Raw genomic sequence first — 26054 nt, forward strand, 5'->3', positions numbered from 1 at the left:
TCTAGCTTGCTAGCTAAGATTTTGAAAGTACTGTATGATGTTGACATGATACGCCCAATCAATGTTACGGTAGACATAACATAATTTGACATCATTTTATCTGTGTCCAATGATCTTGAGCTTTCTTGGATGGGCACTTATCAGGAAAATCTGTGGCAGCACCCAAGGGTCTTGAATTTTCAAGCTCTCCCTGTAGATTTTGCGGTGATATAGTGTTCCCATGGGTGACAGAACACTGCGACAATCACCGCGCAACTAGAGAACATTACCAACCCCTACGCTCTGTATACACCAGGAATTTGGAGCTGCCTTACTCAGGAAAGCAAAAAAATACCATGTTTATATGCTGCGTTATTAACTCAAAGGTTTTGTTTTACATTGTTTGCAAACTGATATATGACACATTAATGCGGAAATAACATGCAAAAACAGGCAACAAAATGTGTTTATTTATTTTTTAAAGCTAAACAGGTGTTACCCCACCTGCCCTGAATGACGGGTCGCCACTGATGTTTAGAGAGAGTTTGACAGGTTTTTGCGGTTTGCGCAAAAAAAACAATAACTGATTCGATAAATTGAACCAAGTGCTGTGCATAGCCTATATATGAAGGGCCTACATGTATCAATTTTCACAGTGAATGCTTTCATTTATACGTTTTGTGCGAACGAGTTGAACATCGCCAAATACGTAATAATACGTAATAATAAAAAATATTGTGCCTATTTAATTCAACCCTTGCTGTTAATTGATCCCAAAGCAGCATACAACTGAGCTAAACGTTTGGAAATGACAAGTTCACTTTCTGATCCATAGCCTAAAAACGCATATCAAGCGCAAGTGCGCTGTTTGGCTCACATCATCTGAAGGCTGAGGAGCATTTAGGACATCTACTGCGGATCACTAAAATATCCTAATGATTATGATCGCACTTCCTCAATTTAATTATTATGGCAACACTATACAAAATAGGGCTTGGTATGGTTTAGAAACTTGGGAACCAGGCTCGAGTTATCAGTGTAGCCTGTTAACGCCTGGACTTGTTGAAATACTGTATTTGTCTCATCAGAACGCAACATCTTTTGCCTTATGTTCTCAGAGTCTTTCACGTCTTTCTCTTTTTGCAAACTCCAGGAGTGCTGTCATATGCCTTTTTCTCATGAGTGGCTTCCATCTGGACACTCTCCCATAAAGCCCTGATTGGTGAAGTGATGTAGAGACTATTGTCCTTCTGGCAGGTTTTCCCATCTCAGCCAAGGAACTCTGTAGTTCTGTCAGAGTGGTCATTGGGTTCTTGGTCACCTCCCTGACCAAGTTCCTTCTTGCCTGGTTGCTCGGTTTGGTCGGACGGCCAGCTCTAGCCAGAGTCTGGGTAGTTCCATATTTTTTTAATTTCCCAGTGAAGGAGAACACTGTGCGCTTGGAAACTTTCAACACTCTAAAAATAGTAGTATACCGTTCCCCAGATATATGCCTCATCACAATTCTATCACGGAGATCTATGGACAGTTTCTTGGACTTCATGGTATAGTTTCTGACATGCACTGTCAACTGTGGGACATTTTATAGACAAGTGTGTTTCTTTCTAAATCATGTCCTGTCACGGACCCCCCAGTACTGTTGTCATTCCGTGCACCAGTACCGGAGGTCCACGTCATCGGCCACTAGGCGTTGCTGAACTGTCTCATTACGCACACCTGGTTCCCATTCCCCCCTGATTAGTAATTGTATATATGTGCTTACTTTTCACCATTGTCTTGGTCAGTTATTGTTCCCATGTCCGTTGGTCTTGTGAGTACCTGTGCTTTGGCTTTCGTGTACATGTTATTACGGGTCTCGTCCTGTGTATTGTTGTGCTCTTGTTATTACAGGTCTTGTCCATGTGTATTTATTAGGGGTTTAACCTCTGTTTGGGTTTCATCCCTCTGTTTTTGTATACTTTGTTTTGGGCTTCGTTCCTGTGCCTTTTCATGGCATGTTGTATTTTTTGGGGTGGAGTATTAAAAAACCCTATTTCGTATTCCTGTGCCTGTCTTCAATCATTTATACAATGTGACATGTCCAAACAATTGAATTGGCCACAGGTGGACTCCAAGTTGTAGTGACATCTCAAGGGTGATCAAAGGAAATTGGATGCACCTGAGGTCAATTTGAAGTATTAAAGGAAAGGGCTGTGAATACTTATGGAAATGAGATTTCTTTCATTTTCAATAAATTTGCAAAACATTCTACAAACATGTTTTCACTGTCATTATGGGGCATCACGCCTGGTCACCAATACACATGTCCTCTGTTGCAAATTTATTTGTCATGTTTTGTGGCAACAGTGAGAGAAGCATGCATCCTCACACTAAACACACATCTTCACAAAATGTACCTATATGTCAGAAGACATATCGGATTGTACACTGAGTAGGGTGTTTGTAGCAACTACTGTTTCAAAAAAATACATCCTTAGTTGTATACACAACAAAAAGCCAAGAATATCACGTTAGCAACTAAATATTTTCACATACTTCGGCTGAAGCAAAAAAAAATCTGCTTGAACGGTTCCTGTCCGAAACCAGAGGTGAGTTGGCTGTTGAGGGTCAGGGGTCAACACAGTTCACACCAAGATGAGGCTTGAGTCTATACTCCTTGTACTGTGAAAAGCTACTGTAGAGAAGTTATACATCGCATCTTATCACAGGTGCAAGGCAAACACTTTCCTCATGTAGTCCCACAGATGAACAAAAAAAACTGTCAACTGACTGTGGTAAATGCTGTCAAGTGCCCAGAAACCTGAGGAGCTGCAGGGACCTTTGACCTAAAATATATTCATAGGGTAGATGTGTGAGAGGGAGTGTTGAAAGAAGGGGGTCCAGAAGAGGGGCATCAGCTTTTCTATGCTGCTGCCAGTCAGTGGGAAATAACTGGATTGAAATAACACTGCAGTCAAATATAATATTTCAGAACACATTTGCTCATGGAAAGAGCTAATGGTAATGTTTTTAGTGTTCATAGAGATTACCCTACTACAGTGCCTTTGGAATGTATTCATCCCCCTTGATTTATTCCACGTTTTGTTGTGTTACAGCCTGAAATCATAATGGTTAGATGTATAAAAAAAAAATGTAAATCTCAACCATCACACACTGCCCCATAATGACAAAGTTAACCTGTTTTTAGAAATATTTGCACATTTATTTAACATGGAATACAGATCTCATTTGCATAAGTATTCAAGCCCTTATAGTTGACCGGGGCAGCTGGGAAAGTCTAAGCTATGCACATCTGGATTGTACAATATTTGCAATTTGTTTTTACAATTCTTAGCTTTATTGTGTGCATTGTTGTTTCTATCAATTCCCCATTACATACAGTACAGTGGGGCAAAAAAGTATTTAGTCAGCCACCAATTGTGCAAGTTCTCCCACTTAAAAAGATGAGAGGCCTGTAATTTTCATCATAGGTACACTTCAACTATGACAGACAAAATGAGAACAAATCCAGAAAATCCCATTGTAGGATTTTTAATGAATTTATTTGCAAATTATGTTGGAAAATAAGTATTTGGTCACCTACCAACAAGCAAGATTTCTGGCTCTCACAGACCTGTAACTCCTTTAAGAGGCTCCTCTGTCCTCCACTCGTTACCTGTATTAATGGCACCTGTTAGAACTTGTTATCAGTATAAAATACACCTGACCACAACCTCCAACAGTCACACTCCAAACTCCACTATGGCCAAGACCAAAGAGCTGTCAAAGGACACCAGAAACAAAATTGTAGACCTGCACCAGGCTGGGAAGACTGAATCTGCAATAGGTAAGCAGCTTGGTTTGAAGAAATCAACTGTGAGAGCAATTATTAGGAAATGGAAGACATACAAGACCACTGATGATCTCCCTCGATCTGGGGCTCCACGCAAGATCTCACACCGTGGGGTCAAATTGATCACAAGAACAGTGAGCAAAAATCCCAGAACCACACGGGGGGACCTAGTGAATGACCTGCAGAGAGCTGGGACCAAAGTAACAAAGCCTACCATCAGCAAGGGCATTGAAGATGAAACGTGGCTTTGTCTTTCAGCATGACAATGATCCCAAACACACCGCCCGGGCAACAAAGGAGTGGCTTCGTAAGAAGCATTTCAAGGTCCTGGAGTGGCCTAGCCAGTCTTCAGATCTCAACCCCATAGAAAATCTTTGGAGAGAGTTGAAAGTCCATGTTGCCCAGCAACAGCCCCAAAACATCACTGCTCTAGAGGAGATCTGCATGGAGGAATGGGCCAAAATACCAGCAACAGTGTGTGAAAACCTTGTGAAGACTTACAGAAAACGTTTGACCTCTGTCATTGCCAACAAAGGGTATATAACAAAGTATTGAGATAAACTTTTGTTTTTGACCAAATACTTATTTTCCACCATAATTTGCAAATAAATTCATTAAAATCCTACAATGTGATTTTCTGGATTTTATTTCTCATTTTGTCTGTCATAGTTGAAGTGTACCTATGATGAAAATTACAGGCATCTCTCATCTTTTTAAGTAGGAGAATTTGCACAATTGGTGGCTGACTAAATACTTCTTTGCCCCACTGTATATAACTAGCTGTAGCCTACATTTACCGTTAATTCCCAATGCAATGTTGGTTTGGTTGCAGTCAATATATTTTATTACAGTCATTTACCTTTCTCATTGTCAGAGTGAACATGTGTTTTGAAAAACTCACAACCTATGCTACACTTGTAAGAAACAAGTTCTTGTTTATTTCAATCCTTTTGTGAGTTTTGTCAATGTATTCATTGTCTTCTGTTTGAAATGCTTCTGTCAGTGTTGAGTAAGGATGCGCACCTGATTTCGCATATAGAAGTAGCACTAGACTAACTGGCCTGCGCACAAATGTAGGCTTATAAAGTGCATTCGGAAATAATTCAGACAGCTTGACTTTTTGTTACATTACAGCCTTATTCTAAAAAAAAATAAAAAAATAATTGCCTCATCAATCTACACCCAATACCCCATAATGACAAAGCAAAAACAGGTTTTTAGGCATTTTTGCACAAAAAAACTGAAATATCACATTTACATAAGTATTCAGACACTTTATACTCAGTACTTTGTTGAAGCACCTTTGTCAGTGATTACAGCCTCAAGTCTTCTTGAGTATGAGGCTACAAGCTTGGCTCGCCTGTATTTGCGATGTGAAGTAAGGTTTTCATCGAGCATCTCTCTGTACTTTTGCTCTTTTCATCTTTCCCTTGATCCTGACTAGTCTCCCAGTCCCTGCCGCTGAAAAACATCCCCACAGCATGATGCTGCCACCATTAGTATAGCTTACGCACTCCTGTAGGCTATTTTATTTTGCCGCTTTGCCTGGGCAGTGTGCTGCCCTGAAGGAGCAGAGCCTATATCTCGAAGACTTGCATCATTCATTGCTTAAAATAAATGGTTAAACGTACTTCTACGTGCCATTTTCTTTCTGGTTTTAGTCCACCTTCTAGAATTCAACAATGCTGTGGTATAACTATATTTATAGCTGAACACTAACAGTAATGCATATTGTAGTCAATAGAGGAGAGAAGACAGAGGGTGGTCTCTCATCCAGAACAGCCTAATGGAATGCCCTTTAAGATCATATACCCAGATGGGATGGAGCGTATTAGGAGATTCCGGCTCATTTATTTAGTCATTTATTCACTTGTTGAGAAACTCAGCACGATAAATGTACATTTCAGGCTGAATTACAATAGTTAATGTTGGTCTTGTGTTGTATAGATGATGTTTGATTTTGTGGGGGAGGAAGATGATGCCTCGAGCAAGGTTTTTACCCTCCACAACACACAAGGATGTGTAGGTGACTAGCATGATACTACTTAATAATAATAATAATAGTAATAATAATACATTTAATGTTTATCTGACTACAGTTGAACTAATTGATAGTTATAAACTTTGTGTGGTTGTTTCTGTCAGTGGTGGGAAAAGTATCAAATTTGTCATACATGAGTAAAAGTAAAGCTACCTTAATTGAAAATGTCTCGAGTAAAAGTGAGTCACCCAGTAAAATCCTACTTGAGGTAAAGTCTAAAAGTATTTGGTTTTAAATATACTTAAGTATCAACAGTAAAAGTTTAAATCATTTCACATTCCTTATATTAAGCAAACCAGAATGCAACATTTTCTTGTTTTTTTTTAAATTACGGCTAGCCCGGGACACACTCCAATACTCACTAAACACAAACAAAGCATGTGTTTAGTGAGTCCGGCAGATCAGAGCCAGTAGGGATGACCAGGGATGTTGTCTTGATAAGTGTGTGAATTAGACCATTTTCCTGTCCTGCTAAGCATTCAAAATGTAACAAATACTTTTGGGTGTCAGGGAAAATGTATGGAGTAAAAAGTACATTAGTTTCTTTAGGAATGTAGTGAAGAAAAAAAATATAAATAGTAAAGTACAGATAACCCCCAAAACTACTTATGTAGTACTTTAAAGTACTTTTACTTAAGTACTTCACACCATTGGTTTCTGTCCAATTACATGTCCCCTCTCACCTCTCGCCTGCCTCCTCTCTACTCACCTCCTTCATCACCCCCACCCTCAACATCCTCACCCTTTTCTTCTTTCACCCCTCACCTTTCTCACTCACTTTATCCTTCTCCCTCACCTCCAAAATCGGATCCAGAGACTGAGTTGTTTCGAGAGCATTTGTTTATAAACAAAATGTAGTATTTAAAACCACAATGTCAGAGTATTTTCCCTTAGATCAATCCTTATTGGATTTGTCATACATTTTGAATAATGTATGACACCACCCTCTGTAGCGCCATGCGATCGAGGGCGGTGCTATTGCCATGCCAGGCAGTGAGGCAGCTAGTCAAAATGCTCTCAATGGGACAGCTGTCAAACCTTTTGAGGATTTGAGGTCCCATGCCAAACTTTTTCAACCTCCTGTTGCTCCTTCTTCATGACTGTGCGTGTTTGAACCATTTCAAGTTTTAAGTGATTTGCGGGCTCTGGTCCCCCCCAAAAAGTTGTGCACTATATAGGGTGTCATTTCAGACACAGCCATAGTGTGCTACAAATAGTTCAACAGGTTCCTATCGGTACATGCCGGATACCCCCTTCACCCTTTACACATCATCGTTCCCTAAGCCGATGGGAGATGGTTGAAGTCATTGTTAGTAGTTCTGCCTTCCTTCTAATTCGGAATCCTAAATCACCATTCTGACCTGACCTCTCCATTGGTCTGTTCTGTTCTGTTGTCTTGCATCAGGTCAGACAGTACGACCTGTCTTGTCAGTCGATGGACCTTAGTGATGTATTAGGAGTGACGCCATTCTGCTGCATTCTAGAATGTAGAGAGATTAGATCACCCACGGTTACGGTGTGGGAACCCAGCCACCTGTGGATAGTTAGTTCAGCCTGTGTGAGGTAACATTTCAACCCTCGTTTAGGAACATTCCTTGACAGAACTTCCTCACTGTGTGGGGTCAAACTGAGGTTAGGGTCCCCCTCGATTCTGTCAAGGGTTAGGGATAGGGTCCCTTCTCCATACCCTCCTTCAGTTCAATCACTGCAGGGTTAGGATCCTTCCCACCACCTCCACCTCTTTATCCAATCATAATTCTCTAACCAGCAGGCGAATCAACAGAGAAACCATTGTCATGTTCATCCTTCTGCTCTTATAATCCAGTATTCCTGACATCTTCACTTACTTACTTACTTATTTTATTGTCCCCGTGGGGAAATGTTGCTGCAGTATCATGTACATGTTTAACGTGGTGTTTAAACATGTACATGACAATACCACTAATTGACAGCACAATATTCATAACAGTTACATCCAAATAAAAAAAGACTAGCCTGCTGGCCTTACTGGGTCGATAGGAACATCAGCCTGAACTGTTTAGGAGGGATATCACACCTGGCACAAATTATTGTCTAGTTTGGTTTTCATGCCAGGGGGTGCCCTAGACCTGCACCCAGAGGGGAGTAGTTCAAAGTCCGGGTACAGGGGGTGGCTTGGGTCTAAAAATAATTTTATGAGCCTTACTGAGGGCCTGTCTGTTTGACTCTAAGTACCTTGCTTGCTGTGGTGATAATCCTTCTCAGGATCTTTATCTGGCTAACACGGGCAATTGCCAAACCAACAAACAATACAAAAAGTTGAAATACTCTCAACATTAAAAGATCCCAGCTTTTTTAGAAAGTACAGTCTCTGTTGACTCTTTTAGTAGATCAGGTCTGTACATTTACTCCACTGAAGCTTATTGTCCAAGAGGACACCCAGGTATTTGTATTCCTCTACAATCTCTATGTTCTGACCTCTGACAGATGATGCAGAGTTAGGTGTTGTACGCTTCTTGAAGTCTATGCACATCTCTTTGGTCTTGTTGGTGCTGAGGACCAAGTGTGATTCATCACACCACTCCACACAGTCATTTAGGACAGGGCCATGTTGTTCCTCGTCATCATGCAACAGGCTGATCAAGGCAGTGTCATCAGCGAACTTAACTAGGTGTCTGTCAGGATGGGAACTAGTACAACTATTGGTGTACAAAATGTACAGGAGTGGGGACAAAACACATCCCTGTGGGGAGCCTGTGTTGGTGGTGCATATGTCCGACACTCGGGGACCCAACTTGACCCGCTGTGACATCTGGCTCAGGAAGTCCAACAGCCACAAAACCAGCCCCCCATCTCAGGAGAAGTCACTTATGAGTCTCTGTGCCCGAATATAAGGCTGGATTGTGTTGAAGGCAGAAGAAAAGTCAACAAACAGAACACTAACATGGGATTTGGTGCCCTCTTGATGTCTGTAGATCATGTTGAGGAGAGTGAGAATGGCATCATCAACTCTTCTGCTGGGCTGATTGGCAAACTGAAACGGGTGGTGCTGAGAATATGACCTTTCACAATTTTCTCAAAGCATTTCCTTCCTAAGGATGTCAAGGTGACAGGGTCATGCAGCAAAGAGGGCTAAGATGCTTTAGGAATGGGTATAATTATTGAGTTTTTCCACAATACTGGCATGTGTTGTGTTGGAGCAAAACCCATGACTATCGATTACATTTCCATTATTAGCAGCATCTAAGCTGTTCATGTTGGAGAGCTAAGAAAGAATGGCCATATAAGGAATGGAACATATAGGACCAGTATAGGACCAGGGCCCTGCTACCATTATAACCCATACAGCTGTCAGATGTGGGTGTTAACAAGCAAGAACTGAGATGGAAAAATGATGATATAAAGAAAGGTCAAGGGAAGCTATTTTCATATAGAAGGAGGGGACTTTATACGTTATGCAAAGACAGAATCCTATAAAGGCAGGACTCTGTAATATGAGAATTTAGTATTTTCCATGGAGGGGCTCGGCTCTGTTACGTTTGTAAAAGAGTCTTTACGTGGAAGGGCTCGGCTTTGCTACCTTGTATTAAAGTCTCATTTGAATTCACAAGTTCTAGAAAATGTGTTATATTTCTGAGTCAATATTCCACCACAGTTGCCGGTCGAGCGAGGATTGGAAAATGTCTGTAAAAACACCAACTATTTGTTCATCACAGTGCTTCAATGTCCACTTATTTTGTCCAGGCCTGGGCTTTTTTGTGCATTACATCCACTGAACAACTTCAAAACATCAGCCTGTTTAACAACAACCCTCTCAAACGCTTGTAATGATGCTTCCATTTGTTTGTTTGCTTCCTAAGTCGTCTGATTCAAATCTTGAGAAGAAAACATTCAGTTCATTAGCCTTGTTCTGGCCCTCATGTCTCCCAAGGTCAGCATTGGTTTTTTCCCCTGGGTGGCATGAGCCATGTATTTAATCTTTTGCCAGGCCACCCTTGAGTTTCCTGAGGAGAGGGTCCTCTCCACCCTTTGCATGTATGCCTCCTTGTCCACTAGTATCTGTCTTTTATCTCACATTGTGCATCTCTTAAAGCCTGTCTATCACCCTCAGCATAAACTGATCTCACGTTGTACATCTCTTAAAGCCTGTCTATCACTCTCAGCATAAACTGCCTTCTTCCTATCAAGTAGTGATTTTAGATGTTTTGATACCCAAGGCTTATTGTTAGGGAATTCTTTACTGGTTTTAATAGGCACAACTGACTCAACACAGAAGTTGACACGGTCTGAAACAACATCTGTGAGTTTGTTAAGATCAGAGCTGCTGTCTTCAAATACTTCCCACATAGTACAGTCAAAACACCCTTGGAGAGGAGTGATACTGTGGTCGTTCCAGATCTGGACAGTTTTAACTGTAGGTTTCTCCCTCTCCAAGAGCTAACAGTCGGTTGGCTGGAGGTAGACAACATTGTGTTCAGATGTCCCCAGGGGAGGTCCGTTGGTGGCAGAGAAAGCATTTGGTATGGTCCCATAGCACAGGTCAAGAGTCTTGTTTTTCCTAGTGTGACATTTCACATACTGGTGGTACGTGTGCAGGACCTTGTGCAAAGTGCTGTTGTTAAAATCCCTTAAAATAAATGTGGGTGCGTCGGGGGAGATGGTACCCAGTTTCTGTGACAGATTATAAATAATATCTGATGCCTTTGCTATATTATCTTTCGGTTGAATGTACACAACGGTAACAAACAATTGGGGGAACTCACAGGGCAGATAGTAGGGTCGCAGTGACACAGAAAGCAGTTCAATATCGCGGGTACAGAGTCTCTCTCTTACCGGGATCCAGTTACACCACTAGTCCCTGTGACGGTCAGATCACGATCTGGCCAGTGTGAAGCCAGCTGGCTCCACTTCCCTGTCTGGGACTCATCCAGCCAAGTCTCAGTAAATGACAACAAACAGGCCTCCAAGTATTCATGTTGGAGGCGCAGATTCGCTGACAGCTCATCCGCTTTCCCCTTCAGTGACTGCGCATTGATCAGCAAGGTGGTAGGTAAGGGATGTTTTTTATTTATTTATACTGTCTACTATCCTGTCATACTTCTCTGTCTGATTCCCTTGCGTTTTCCACATTTACATTTGGGTTTGTAATCCACTCGCAGACAATCAGGGATTATATTGGCCATTGGGATATCCATTACGTTCCTGTTTGAGTTGCATTGTAGTAGAAACTCTCTGCTGTATTGGATTCCGCTGGCAGCGCCGGCAGCGTTTCCATAACAGTAAATTTAGTACCGAGTATGTTCATGATCAACACAATCAGTCCAACACCCCACCACTGAAAAGCCATCATTGACAGATGGTTAACAAACAAAGTGTACAAATTTAAAAAGCATAAAAGAACGCCACACCAAACAACATACACATTGCGGGATGCGACAGACCCGTGCCCCCCTATGACCTTCATCACCAGATCAGACATAATTGTTATCATCGTTCGTCCTCAACATCCTCTCCAATCTGCTCTGGCACCTCTGACTCCCTCTCTGGGGCAGCTTGCCTACCGGGTCCCTACACAGCACATATTGCTTCCAGATCTTCCGGAACGCATTCTGGAACTTCTTGATCTGGAATGCGTAGACAATGGGGTTCACAGCGGAGTTGCCGTGTGTGAGCAGGATGGCGATGTAGATGAGAAGCATGGGCTTGTCACTGTTTGGGCTAAACAGCGTGATGCAGTTGAGGATGTTTAGAGGAAGCCAGCTGATGGCAAACAGGAAGAGGACCAGAGCCAATGACTTGGCTAGTTTCAGCTCCTTACTGTAGTAATGGCTGCGGTCTATGTGGCTCTCCGTCACCTGAGGTAGGAGGGAAGGAGAAGAGGATTTAGACTTTAGATTCAGAGGCTGTACATTTCTGTAATGCATACTTACAAGTTAACTGGTGTTTTAACTGACATTAAATTTTTTGGTTATTCTATTCCAAGTGTGTTTGATTTGCACAGCATTGTATCCTGGGTGGAGTGAGTTGACACCTGATTTAGAAACAAATCAACATCTCTGCTCATTATGCCTGTCTAAGCTTTCATCCCTGAGGGGAATAACCTGTTATGCCAAAGTACAGCGAATTTCAACACCCCTTTATCTCCTTCCACCTCCCTACTGTGCTCATCAAATGTACCCGCTTCATTCACCTGACTCTAGTCTAGTCAGTGACCTTCATGTAACCTGGTCCCAGAACTGTTTGTGCGGTCTTGCCAACTCCTAGGATCATTGTCAGGTCATGTGAGAATGACCATAGGAGTTGGCAAGATCAAGCTAACTTTGGCAAGACTAGCTCAAGCTAACCTTGATAAGACATTGGAAAGACTAGCTCAAGCTAACCTTGACAAGACATTGGAAAGACTAGCTCAAGCTAACCTTGACAAGACATTGGAAAGACTAGCTCAAGCCAACCTTGGCAAGACATTGGGAAGACTAGCTCAAGCTAACCTTAGCAAGACATTGGTAAGACTAAATCAGGCTAATGTTCTTACCGAGCTGGCGTTGGATCATATAATACCTCAGCATAGATAATTATTGCACATATAATAGAGACAATGCACATAGCTCATGGTAAAGAAGGTAGGGTTACCCTGTTCTAGTCATCTGATTCTCAAGACAGGTACTTCTCTACAGACAGTGAGCTACCTTCTTGTTGAGCTGGTGGTGTATCTTGTAGAATATCTCAGCATAGATTAGCAGCATGAGGACGAGGGGCGGCAGCACCCACCCGAAGAAGTTGAAGTAGACCATGTAGTCCATGCTGATGACTTTCTCAAACTTACACATCACCTGGGAGACGTTGTCATGGAGACACTGCCGGTTGTTCCAGCCCAGCATGGGCGTCAGGCCAACCACTATGGCAACCATCCAACACACCACCACCGCCGCGCCTGCACGCCGCCGTGTCACCACATGTTTGTAGCTATGGAGATGGAGGATAAGACAAGAATGAGGAGTTAGAGTATACTGGGTTGGTGTGTGTGCGTGTGAGTATTGAGCAACAATTGCTGGAGTTTTAGTGCATACTTTTCTGTTTTTCCTGTTGATATGCTTTCAAGTGCTTTCTTTGTGTCACGCCCTGATCTATTTCACCTGTCCTTGTGCTTGTCTCCACCCCACTCCAGGTGTCGCCCATCTTCCCCACTTATCCCCTGGGTATATATACCTGTGTTTTCTGTCTGCCTGTGCCAGTTCGTCTTGTTTGTTCAAGTCTACCAGTGTTTTGTGTCTCAGCTCCTGCTTTTTCCAGTCTCTCTTTTCTCACCCTCCTGGTTTTGACGCCTGCCAGTCCTGACTCCGAGCTCGCCTGCCTGACTACTCTGCCTGCCCCTGAGCCTGCCTGCCGTCCTGTACCTTGGCCCCACCACTCTGGATTATCGACCCCTCCCTGCCTTGAGCTGTTGTTTGCCTGCCCCTGTTACAATAAACATTGTTACTTCTACACAGTCTGCACTTGGGTATAACCTGAAACCTGATACTTTCTTGACTTTGAATCAATAGAAGAAATGTGTGTCCTGCACTACAAATCGTTTTCAAGGCAAAGGGTTTTGATTTTTATGGTTAGTACTTTTTTGGTTACTACATGATTCCATATGTGTTATTTCATAGTTTTGATGTCTTCACCATTATTCTACAATGTAGAAATTAGTAAAAAATTAAGAAAAACCCTTGAATGAGTAGGTGTGTCCAAACTTTTGACTGGTACTGTATTTGTGGCCGGAGGCAAGGTACATACCGGGCCTGTGTTAAAGACAGAATGTTTGCATAAGGGTGTTAGTTGCAGAGTTTGGCAGGACTGACATCAGTGTATTCTATGGAGTCCCAAAAACCAAAGCTTTAATGTTACAGGCAATTGGGAGAGCAGAATGGAATGTGACTGGGGCAGAGATCTGTGTGGCTCATAAATTAAGGAAGTAGGTAATAGTGTCTCTGGGGAACGATACCCCTCCTCTGTGTATAGTGATACAGGAGATTTCTCATAGTAGAGGAAGGACAGCTAATTGTGCACGATATGTATGCAGGCATGTTAACATTAGAAGCCTCCTCCCTAAGTTTGTTTTATTCACTGCTTTAGCACACTCTGCCTACCCGGATGTCCTAGCCGTGTCTGAATACTGGCTTAGGATTTCCATCCCTAACTACAACATCTTCCAACAAGATAGAACAGCCAAAGGGGGCGGTGTTGCAATCTACTGCAGAGATAGCCTGCAGAGTTCTGTCTTACTATCCAGGTCTGTATCCAAACAATTCCAGCTTCTACTTTAAAAATCCACCTTTCCAGAAACAAGTCTCTCACCGTTGTCACTTGCTATAGACCCCCCTCTGCCCCCAGCTGTGCCCTGGACACCATATGTGAATTGATTACCCCCCATTTATCTACAGAGCTCGTGCTGCTAGGTGACCAAAACTGGGACATGCTTAACACAATCTAAGCTTGATGCCCTCAATCTCACACAATTATCAATTAACCCACCAGGTACAACCCCAAATCTGTAAACATGGGCACCCTCATAAATAACATCCTAACCAACTTGCCCTCCAAATAATCCTCTGCTGTTTTCAACCAAGATCTCAGTGATCACTGCCTCATTGCCTGCATCTGTAATGGGTCTGCGGTCAAACGACCACCCCTCATCACTGTCAAACGCTCCCTAAAACACTTCAGAGAGCAGGCCTTTCTAATCGACCTGGCCCAGGTATCCTGGAAGGATATTGACCTCGTCCCATCAGTAGAGGATGCCTGGTTATTCTTTAAAAGTAACTTCCTCACCATCTTAGATAAGCATGCTTCCCCGAGGGGAACTCCACTCCCCCATTCAGCTGAAAAGGTGGCGCAGGGAATTCAAAAATATTCTTTAGAAATATTTAACTTTCACACATTAACAAGTCCAATACCTCAAATGAAAGATAAACATCTTGTTCATCTACCCATCATGTCCGATATTTAAAATGTTTTACAGCGAAAACACAACATATATTTATGTTAGACCACCACCAAATCAAAGGAAAAACGCAGCCATTTTTTCCAGCCAAAGAGAGTCACAAAAGCAGGATTAGAGATAAAATGAATCACTAACCTTTTGAAAATCTTCATCAGATGACACTCATATGACATGTTACTGTTACAACTTCTAACAATGGTGAGTGGAGGAGTCAAGCGCAGAGAGCAGGTAATTAAGTACGTGGATATTATATTCCATAGACTGTGGAGCCACAACATGCAAAACTCCAGGGCGCATGAAACAACCCGTCCCAAAATACAACGGACTAAAACTGTCCGGAAAAATACTGAGAACACTCATACACTAGATAACAGAAAACAAGCCAGCACAAATACCCAGCGGGCCTAGTGCCCTTAAATAGCCTACAAACAAACACTAACTCAAAACAGGTGTACCCAAATAAACCCAATAAACAAAAACAAACGGAAAGGGAATCGATGGCAGCTAATAGCCCGGCAACGACGACCGCCGAGCGCCGCCCGAACAAGAAGAGGCACCATCTTCGGCGAGATTCGTGACAGTTACACAATACATTTATGTTTTGTTCGATAATATGCATATTTATATCCACAAATCTCGGTTTACATTGACGCCATGTTCAGAAATGCCTCCAAAATCTCCGGAGGAAATATAGAAAGCTACGCCAGATAACAGAAATACTCATCATAAACTTTGACTAAAGATACATGTTCTACATATAATTAAAGATACACTGGTTCTTAATGCAACCGCTGTGTCAGATTTTTTTTAAACATTACGGAAAAAGCCTACCATGCAATAATCTGAGACAGCGCTCTGACGTAAAAGTATTTCTCCGCCATGTTGGAGTCAACAGAAATATGAAATTACATCATAAATATTCCCCTACCTTTGATGATCTTTCATCAGGATGCTGTGCAAGGAGTCCTAGTTCCACAATAAATCGTTGTTTTGTTCCATAATGTCCAATACTAGTGTCCAATTAGCTGCATTTGCTACCACTTTCAGCTCACGTACCCAAAAACTGACGCTGGTCCAGGACAACTCGCACGAAAACTTCAAAAAGAAGTTGAATAAACTGGTCAAACTAAGTAGAGAATCAATCTTCAGGATGTTATTTTCATATATATCCAATAACGTTCCAACCGGATCATACGTTTTCAGCTGCAGCCAAATGGAACGACAGTGGCACCCACAGAGAAATGCGCCACAGCAAAATGGCATTCTGTCGGGACAGTGACTATTTCCCCTCCCATTCGGTCAAAGTTCACACCAAAAGCTCCATTCCACTTTCTAATGAATGAGGACATCTAGTGGAAGGCGTAGGAAGTGCTAAAATATCCATATCTTGTTGGGAAAGGAAGGGGCGATGACGTCAAAGTTGACCCACATTCAGAATTTCACTTCTTGTTTGGAAGATTGCCTCCCCTATGAGTTCTGTTATACTCACATACATAATTCAAACAGTTATAGAAACTTCAGAGTGTTTTCTATTCGATTGTAATAATAATATGCATATATTAGCAATCTAGGACAGAGTAGGATGCAGTTCACTATGGGCACGCAATTCATCCAAAGTGAAAATACTACCCCTATCCTCAACAAGTTTTAAATAAGCATGCCCCATTCAAAAAAATGTAGAACCAGGAACAGATAAAGCCCTTGGTTCTCTCCAGACCTGACTGCACTTGACCAGCACAAAAACATCCTATGGCGTTCTGCATTAGCATCGAATAGCCCCCGTGATATGCAACTTTTCAGGGAAGTTAGGAACCAATATACACAGGCAGTTAGGAAAGCTAAGGCTAGCTTTTTCAAGCAGAATTATTTTTTATCCTGTAGCATAAACTCAAATTCTAAATTCTGGGACACTGTAAAGTCCAGCTGCCCATTGCACTGAGGCTAGGAAATACTGTCACCACTATAATTGAGAATTTCAATAAGCATTTTTCTACAGCTGGCCATGCTTTCCACCTGGCTACCCCTACCCCGATCAACAGCCCTGCACCCCCCACAGCAACTCGCCCAAGCCTCCCCCATTTCTCCTTCACCCAAAACCAGATAGCTGATGTTCTGAAAGAGTTGCAAAATCTGGACCCCTACAAATCAGCTGGGCTAGACAATCTGGACCCTCTTTGTAAAATGATCTGCCGAAATTGTTGCAACCCCTATTACCAGCCTGTTCAACCTCTCTTTCATATCGTCTGAGATCCCCAAGGATTGGAAAGCTGCCGCAGTCATCCCCCTCTTCAAAGGGGGAGACACCCTGGACCCAAACTGTTACAGACCTATATCCATCCTGCCCTGCCTATCTAAGGTCTTCGAAAGCCAAGTCAACAAACAGATCACTGACCATCTCGAATCCCACCGTACCTTCTCCGCTGTGCAATCTGGTTTCCGAGCCGGTCACGGGTGCACCTCAGCTACGCTCAAGGTACTAAACGATATCATAACCGCCATCGATAAAAGACAGTACTGTGCAGCCGTCTTCATCGACCTGGCCAAGGCTTTCGACTCTGTCAATCACCATATTCTTATCGGCAGACTCAGTAGCCTCGGTTTTTCTAATGACTGCCTTGCCTGGTTCACCAACTACTTTGCAGACAGAGTTCAGTGTGTCAAATCGGAGGGCATGTTGTCAGGTCCTCTGGCAGTCTTTATGGGGGTGCCACAGGGTTCAATTCTCGGGCCGACTCTTTTCTCTGTATATATCAATGATGTTGCTCTTGCTGCGGGCGATTCCCTGATCCACCTCTACGCAGACGACACCATTCTGTATACTTCTGGCCCTTCCTTGGACACTGTGCTATCTAACCTCCAAACAAGCTTCAATGCCGTACAACACTCCTTCCGTGGCCTCCAACTGCTCTTAAACGCTAGTAAAACCAAATGCATGCTTTTCATCTCCAATTTAAAATCAAATCTAGAGTCAGCTTTCTATTCCGCAACAAAGCCTCCTTCACTCACGCCGCCAAACTTACCCTAGTAAAACTGACTATCCTACCGATCCTCAACTTCGGCGATGTCATCTACAAAATAGCTTCCAATACTCTACTCAGCAAACTGGATGCAGTTTATCACAGTGCCATCAGTTTTGTTCCTAAAGCACCTTATACCACCCACCACTGCAACCTGTATGCTCTAGTCGGCTGGGCCTCGCTACATATTCGTCGCCAGACCCACTGGCTCCAGGTCATCTACAAATCCATGCTTGGTAAAGCTCTGCCTTATCTCAGTTCACTGGTCACGATGGCAACACCCACCCGTAGCACGCGCTCCAGATGGCGTATCTCACTGATCATCCCTAAAGCCAACACCTCATTTGGCCGTTCCAGTTCTCTGCTGCCTGTCACTGGAACGAATTGCAAAAATCGCTGAAGTTGGAGACTTTTATCTCCCTCACCAACTTCAAACATCTGCTATCTGAGCAGCTAACCGATCACTGCAGCTGTACATAGTCCATCGGTAAATAGCCCACCCAATTTACCTACCCATCCCCATACTGTTCATATTTATTTACTTTTCTGCTCTTTTGCACATCAGTATCTCTACCTGCACATGACCATCTGATCATTTATCACTCCAGTGTTAATCTGCAAAATTGTAATTATTTGCCTACCTCCTCATGCCTTTTGCACACAATGTATATAGACTATGTTTTTCTTTCTACTGTGTTATTGACTTGTTTATTGTTTACTCCATGTGTAACTCTGTGTTGTTGTCTGTTCACACTGCTATGCTTTATCTTGGCCAGGTCGCAGTTGTAAATGATAACATGTTCTCAACTAGCCTACCTGGTTAAATAAAGGTGAAATAAAAAAAAGTTGGCTGGCCCTCGCTTCATACTCGCCGCCAAACCCACTGGCTCCAGGTCATCTACAAGTCTCTGCTAGGTAAAGTCCCGCCTTATCGCAGCTCACTGGTTACCATAGCAGCACCCACCCGTAGCACGCGCTCCAGCAGGTATATCTCACTGGTCACCCCCAAAACCAATTCTTCCTTTGGCCGACTTTCCTTCCAGCTCTCTGCTGCCAATGACTGGAACGAACTGCAAAAATCACTGAAGCTGGAGACTCATATCTCCCTCACTAGCTTTAAGCACCAGCTGTCAGAGCAGCTCACGGATCACTGCACCTGTACATAGCCCATCTGTAAATAGCCCATCCAACTACCTCATCCCCATACTGTATTTATTTATTTATCTTGTTCCTTTGCACCCCAGTATCTCTACTTGCACATTCATCTTCTGCACATCTACCAGATATTTCTGAACAACGTCTATTAGCGCCCCTACTGGATGGAAATTACAAATGTAATGGCTGTGCTCAATGCAATGGCACTTATAAATGTACATCCTTCAAACACCCACAAACAGGGAAATCGATCCCAATCAAAGGTGTTATTACGTGCTCCACTAAGGTAGTTATTTATCTTATAACTTGTCCTTGTGGTAAAAATTGATGTAGGTAAAACAAAGTGCGAATTAAAAGTACGTATCTCAGGGCATCGTAGCACCATTAGGTGTAAAAGCTTTACTTATCCAGTTGCGGCCCACTTCTTGGAGGCAGGCCACTCGATTTCGTCTCTGCGTTATATTGGCATCGAACATGTCACCCTCCCTAGGAGAGGGGGTGACCTTGATAATTTATTGTTAAAATGAGAGGCTGCCTGGATCTTTAACTTAAAGACCCTTGCTCCCTTCGGTCTCAACGTAGACTTTGATCTGAAGCCATTATTGTGACTTTGCCATTGTAATTGTTTGTAAGCTTGTGTAGTTGAAAATGAATTTATGATCGTATGCTATCCATTTGTTGTTTGTATGCTGTTCTTTGTATGACATTTTAATATTTGATAATTAACCAATGATATTAGGCCCCTCTTGGCCATGATTACAGACACCTGTGTCTTTTGACACTACATAAACGAGTCATCCCGCAGTGTTTGTGATTATACCCTGATGAAGACAGCTTGGCTGTCGAAACGTTGGTAATTAAATTTTTGCATCTGAGCTCCTAGAGTGTGCGGCTCTCTTTTATTACAGACTCGGTCAGGGAGAGGTTGAAATGTCAGTGAAGACACTTGACAGTTGGTCCGCGCATGCTTACACGTCCTGGTAATTCGTCTGGCCCACGGCTTTGTGAATGTTCACCTGTTTAAAGCTCTTGCTCACATCGGCTACCGAGAGTGTTATCACATAGTCATCCAGAACAGCTGGTGCTCTTGTGCATGCTTCAGTCCTTGCCTCGAAGCGAGTATAAAAGGCTTTTAGCTTGTCTGGTAGGCTTGCGTCACTGGGCAGCTCGCATCTGGGTTTCCCTTTGTAGTCCTTAATAGTTTTCAAGCCCTGCCACATCTGATGAGCGTCAGAGACGGTGTAGTAGGATTCAATCTTAATCCTGTATTGACACTTTGATTGTTTGATGGTTCATTTGAGGGCATAGCAGGATTTTTATAAGGGTCCGGATTAGTGAGCCGCTCCTTGAAAGTGGCAGCTTTAGCTCAATGCAGATTTTGCATGGTGGTGTACTCCTCAATGTCATTGGATGAATCCCGGAACATAATCCAGTCTGTGCTAGCAAAACAGTCCTGTAGCTGTCAACGGAATTTCATAATTCCTATATGTGTTCATGAATTAAAATCACTGTCTGTTTCTAAGAATTTGTAAGATTCTTATTTGTATAAAATAGACAGGGACCAGTCTTGTCAAAATTAGATAATAGTATTTATTCTCGGAGCGCGCTGCCATAGAACACGTGAACAACAGTTTATATACAAAATATGACGTCATTGGTTATAGAATGAATCTCCTCCTCTCGACCAAGACAAAGCAGGTTCAAAAGTTTATTCCAACCCACTAGCGCACACTCCTGACTCACACTATATCAGGATTAACTTCTGAAGTCTCACCATTATCTATCACTATTTAGCAGACAGTTCCAGATAAAGAAAAACCTAGGAGCGGCTCTCGCTGTCTTATTTAATCGTCACAGAGTTATAGCTGAGTGGGTTCAAACATAGGTTAATGACCCTCTTTGCTTACTTCAAACACACAACACATTCCTCCCCAACCTAGTTGGAATGGTGTTTAATTACTCCTTGTTCATGCTACATAATCTCTTCCATATGAACTAACTTTATATCTATAATAAAACAGGGTAGAGTTTAATTAGTTATAGTTCTATTTAAATGTAGATATTGTTTAGTCATTATTCATACAATTCCTATCAGTAGCGCAGCATACACATCAGTTACAGGGTGTCCGCATCACCAACAAACTAACATGATCCAAGCACACCAAGACAGTCGTGAAGAGGGCACGACAAAACCTATTTCCCCTCAGGAGACTGAAAATATTTGGCATGGGTCCTCATGTCCTCAAAAGGCTCTCGAGCTGCACCATCGAGAGCATCCTGACCGGTTGCATCACTGCATGGTATGGCAACTGCCCAGCCTCAGACCGCAAGGCACTACAGAGGGTAGTGTGTACAGCCCAGTACATCACTGGGGCCAAGCTTCCTGCCATCCAGGACCTCTATACCAGGCAGTGTCAGCGGAAGGCCCTACAAATTGTCAAAGACTCCAGCCACCCTTGTCATAGACTGTTCTCTCTGCTACCACACGGTAAGCGATACAAGAGCACCAAGTCTAGGTCCAAGAGGCTTCTAAATAGCTTCTACCCCCAATCCATTAAACTCCTGAACGTCTAATCAAATGGCCACCCAGACTACTTGTATTACTATTTGCATTGCTCCCCCTCTTTTACACCGCTGCTACTCTCTATTGTTGTCATCTATGCGTAGTCACTTTAATAACTCTACCTACATGTACATATTACCTCAACTAACCGGTGCCCATTCACATTGACTCTGTACCGGTACCCCCCTGTATATAGTCTCGCTATTGTTATTTTACTGCTGCTCTTTAATTACTTGTTACTTTTATTTCTTATTCATATTTTTTTTAAACTGCATTGTTGGTTAGGGGCTCGTAAGTAAGCATTTCACTGTAAGGTCTACACCTGTTGTTTTGAGGCGCATGTGACTAATGAAATGTGATTTGATCTTACCACTTCCGTATTGAGTGAGTCACTGGTACTTCCTGCTTTAGTTTTTGCTTGTAAGCAGGAATCAGGAGGATAGAATTATGGTCAGATTTTCCAAATGGAGGGCGGGGGAGAGCTTTGTATGCATCTATGTGTGTGGAGTAAAGGTGGTCTACAGTTTTTTTCATTCTGGTTGCACATGTGACATGCTGGTAAAAAAAAAATTGGTAAAACTGATTTAAGTTTGCCTGCATTAAAGTCCAACGCCACTAGGAGTGCCACTTCTGGATGAGCATTTTTTTGTTTGCTTATGGCCTTGGTTTTATTTGGTTTTATTAAGGTCTTAGTGCCAGCATTGGTCTGTGGTGGTAAATAGACGGCTACGAATAATATAGATGAGAACTCTCTTGGTAGCAATACCTTGAGACTTTTTTAATATTAGACATCGCGCACCAACTGCTATTGACAAATAGACACACACCCCCAACCCTCGTCTTACCAGACGTAGCTTCTCTGTTCTGCCGGTGCATGGAAAATCCGGCCAGCTCTATGTTATCCGTGTTGTCGTTCAGCCACGACTCAGTGAAACATAAGATACTACAATTTTTAATGTCCCGTTGGTAGGATAATCGTAATCATAGGTCCTCAATTTTATTTTCCAATGATTTCATGCTAGCCAGTAGAATGGGTGGGAGTATATCCTTCTCGTCAGAAAAAACTTCTTCCAGTTCAAGGTGAGTAATCGTTGTTCTGATGTCCAGAAGTTATTTCCGGTCATAAGAGACGGTAGCAGCAACATTATGTACAGAATAAGTTCAAATATATATATAAAACAACGCAAAAAAAATGAACAAAATGGCACAGTAGGTTAGGAGCATGTAAAACGTCAGCCATCCTCTTCGGTGCCATCTTAACTTGGGCTCTAACTTGAAATATTGAAATGTCCATATTCATGTTAACATATTAGAACTGGGTGTGGAGTGCAGAAAGCACATCTACCTAAGTCCATATGTAGCAGCTCATTGTAAGTGATATATATAATGATTTTCTCTACACATCACTACCCAGTCGGTCAACAGATGGAGAGGGTTACAGTCTCACTAGAATAGCATTCCTCACAGCTGGTGTGGAATTCAAATAGAGCAGGTACACACATCTCATCTTGACTATGGACTTGACCGCAACTGAAACTGGCTATGTATACACAGTCTGTCTGCAGTCTGTTGTGGTTGGGGACTATCCGTTGTAGATGAATTCATTCTACATTTTATGTACAATGTGATATAAAATACAGTTAATGCTTCTCCAACTGGAAGCAACATCATGTTGACATGTAGCTCTGTCTAAGAGCCTATTGTGGGAGATTCTAATTTGGGAAAATGACTGTCATCCATCCTCTCTCCTCCGCAACCCGGAACTGAGTGGTCGAGGAGTGTCAATACGTTAGTAGGCATACGCAAGAGTGTCCTCCCCTCCTCGATAGCCCCCTCCTCCTTTCGTCAAAGATATTCATGTGTATCCTACCACGGAAGAGTTTTGAAATCTGTCCCACCCCCTTTGAATCAGCTTTTGTTTAGCCAGAGGAGAAAAACATGCACACGTTTAAAAGCAATATGCTACTTATTGTTTTATCTATAAAATGTCTTGCACAACTAGCTTCATTTGTTTTGAACACTTTACACGTTTATTTTGGGGGAGTGCAGAAGCACCGTCTTATTTCAAGCCTGCGCATTTCCAATAATATGTACACTCTCCTTGCCGACCCGATTCAACTTTGACCTTTTTCAAAAGGAGGAGAGTGAGAGAGGACGGAGGAGAGAGGATGCAAGAGGTGAGCAAATCGAATTGATAAAAAGGCCTGTGCCTGTCTGGCAAAACTGCCAATGGGCTGTGTAGTTGCAGCTACAGTGAGCTCCAAAAGTAGTGGGACAATGACAAATGTTTTGTTGTTTTGGCTCTGTACTCCAGCACGTTGGATTTAAAAATGATACAATGACTATGAGGTTAAAGTTAAAGCTTTAATTTTAGTCTATTTTTATCCATATCAGGTGAACCGTTTAGAAATTACAGCACTTATACATAGTCCCCCCATTTAAGGGAACCAAAAGTATTAGGAAAAATGTACTTAACGTTTTACTACATCAAGCTTGTGACTCTATAAATTTGTCTGGTGCATTTGCTGTTTGTTTTGGTTGTGTATCAGATTATTTTGTAACCAATAGAAATTAATGGTTAATAATGTATTGTGTATTTTGTTTTTGTCACATCCAGGATTATACATAATCATAGCAGTGTCCACATTATTGTAGAAGTGTTTAGAAACATATTCTATTCTTATTTACAATTAAAGTGACTCCAAAATTATGCAAAACATTATTTACAATTCATTTCTATATACCCTAAAATGAAAGCTGACAGTCTGCACTTTAGAGAGAGAGAGAGAGAGAGAGTGCACCCTGTCCACAAAATTAGGTGGAAACTGAGTTGCACTTCCTGACCGCCTGCCAAATGTATGACCATATTAGCGGCACACACCTACCTGAGTAGCCTATTCAAGCAATCTGCAACAAAATAGCCTGTACTGCACAATATCTCAAATCCCACTGCCAACACACAAACAAGACAAATGTTTGACCTACTGACCTTGGCAAAGAAAGCATGCAAACAGAGACCAAAGAAAACTCAGCAAAGCACAATATTTCCCCTTTCTCTCTTATTATTACCTCATGGGTATTTTCACCCTCAGGTAACGGTCGATAGCGATGGCCAGCAACGCGAGGATGGAACTCTGCGTGAGCACCAGCACGATGCATGTGACCAGCAGGCAGCTGTAGAAGTGCATCTCGAAACCGATGTTGATGGTGATGGCCAGCGGGATGACCAGAGCCCCCACCGCAATGTCCGCCAGAGCCAGAGACACAATGAAACAGAAGGTGGTGTCTCGCATCGAACGATTGATCCGCACCGCCCAGATAACCATCACGTTTCCGATCACCGAAGTCACTGCGATGATCACCTCCATCACGATGTAGATGGCTTCGACGGGCATCGTGCCGGTAGCCTGGTCGGTCCTGTTGTCTTGTGCTGCTAGTATCTCAGAAAGACAGAGTGGAGAAGTTCTCATATTCCCTTGTGGAATTCGGAGAGGCATTGGAACTCTTCTTTAAGCCCGCGCATGGTGTTCTGTTGTTCGATCCATAGGAAGTTATGCATCTAGATATACTGGTTGAAAAGTCATTTTTGAGCTTGCATTACTGGGCAGAATGTGGACCCTGGTTTGGGCACATCATGCATATTGTGGTTTTAGTGAAAGTCTGGTGTCCCACTCCCCAAAAAATGAGGAGGAACAATTTCCCCAGAGAATGTGTAATTCAGTCACACTGGCCACATAGTGCCTCAATTCAGTTCGCACCACCACTAGTCGTCATCATTAATAAGAATAGAAAATTGGGAAAAAAATAGTTTGTTCGTTATATTCCGGTTCTTTTTACAAAGGTGTAGAATCCAGTCTTCTTTGCCAGAACGAAAGTTTGCTCACAAACGCAGAGCAGAGTGGTTTTTAAAGGCTACAGCGGCAACTGTCCCGAACTCAGACACAGGATGCTGACTGCCCGTACGATCAGCTCCAATACAATCTCTAGTAATTGCGGCGAGGGAATTGTCTTTTCCCCGTTCTCTGTACTTTCTGGTAAATCACATGCGCCGGCGGACATCTATGCAGAGAGAGAGAGAGAGAGAGTGCACCCTGTCCACAAAATTAGGTGGAAACTGAGTTGCACTTCCTGACCGCCTGCCAAATGTATGACCATATTAGCGGCACACATTTCCCTCAGATTACACAGATCCACAAAGAACTTGAAAACAACCCCAATTTCTATTGAGTGAAATACCAGTGTGACATAACAGAAAAGGGCAACCAGCGAAGAACAAAAACCATTGTAAATACAACCCATTTTTATGTTTATTTCTTTTCCCTTTTGTATTTTAACTACCTTCTGTAGTGCCTTTTGTACTACTTGCACATAGTATGACATTTGACATGTCTTTATTCTTTTGGAACTTTTGTGAGTGTAATGTTAATTTGTATTGTTTATTTCACTTTTGTTTATTATCTACCTCACTTGCTTTGGCAAGGTTAACATATGTTTCCCATGCCAAT

General features: G+C 42.5%; 1 protein-coding gene across 2 annotated transcripts; it reads right to left on the bottom strand.

Annotated features, from left to right (window-relative positions):
* Positions 1-6390: 6390 nt before the first annotated feature.
* Positions 6391-25614, bottom strand: LOC112254164 (adenosine receptor A1-like). 2 transcript variants are annotated; one of them, XM_024426455.2, is made up of 3 exons: positions 24619-25614; positions 12662-12794; positions 6391-11686 (listed from the first exon to the last, which is right to left on the bottom strand). In XM_024426455.2, the coding sequence occupies exons 1-3, from the start codon at positions 25044-25046 to the stop codon at positions 11303-11305; spliced, it is 945 nt and encodes a 314-aa protein (XP_024282223.1). In that variant the 5' UTR covers positions 25047-25614; the 3' UTR covers positions 6391-11302. The 2 variants fall into 2 exon arrangements, with proteins under 2 accessions (XP_024282223.1, XP_024282222.1); XM_024426454.2 differs by having other exon boundaries at positions 12518-12794.
* Between the last annotated feature and the right edge of the window lie 440 nt (positions 25615-26054).

This window comes from Oncorhynchus tshawytscha, linkage group LG07, assembly GCF_018296145.1.
Source record: "Oncorhynchus tshawytscha isolate Ot180627B linkage group LG07, Otsh_v2.0, whole genome shotgun sequence".
In the NCBI taxonomy this organism is placed as follows: Eukaryota; Metazoa; Chordata; class Actinopteri; order Salmoniformes; family Salmonidae; genus Oncorhynchus; species Oncorhynchus tshawytscha.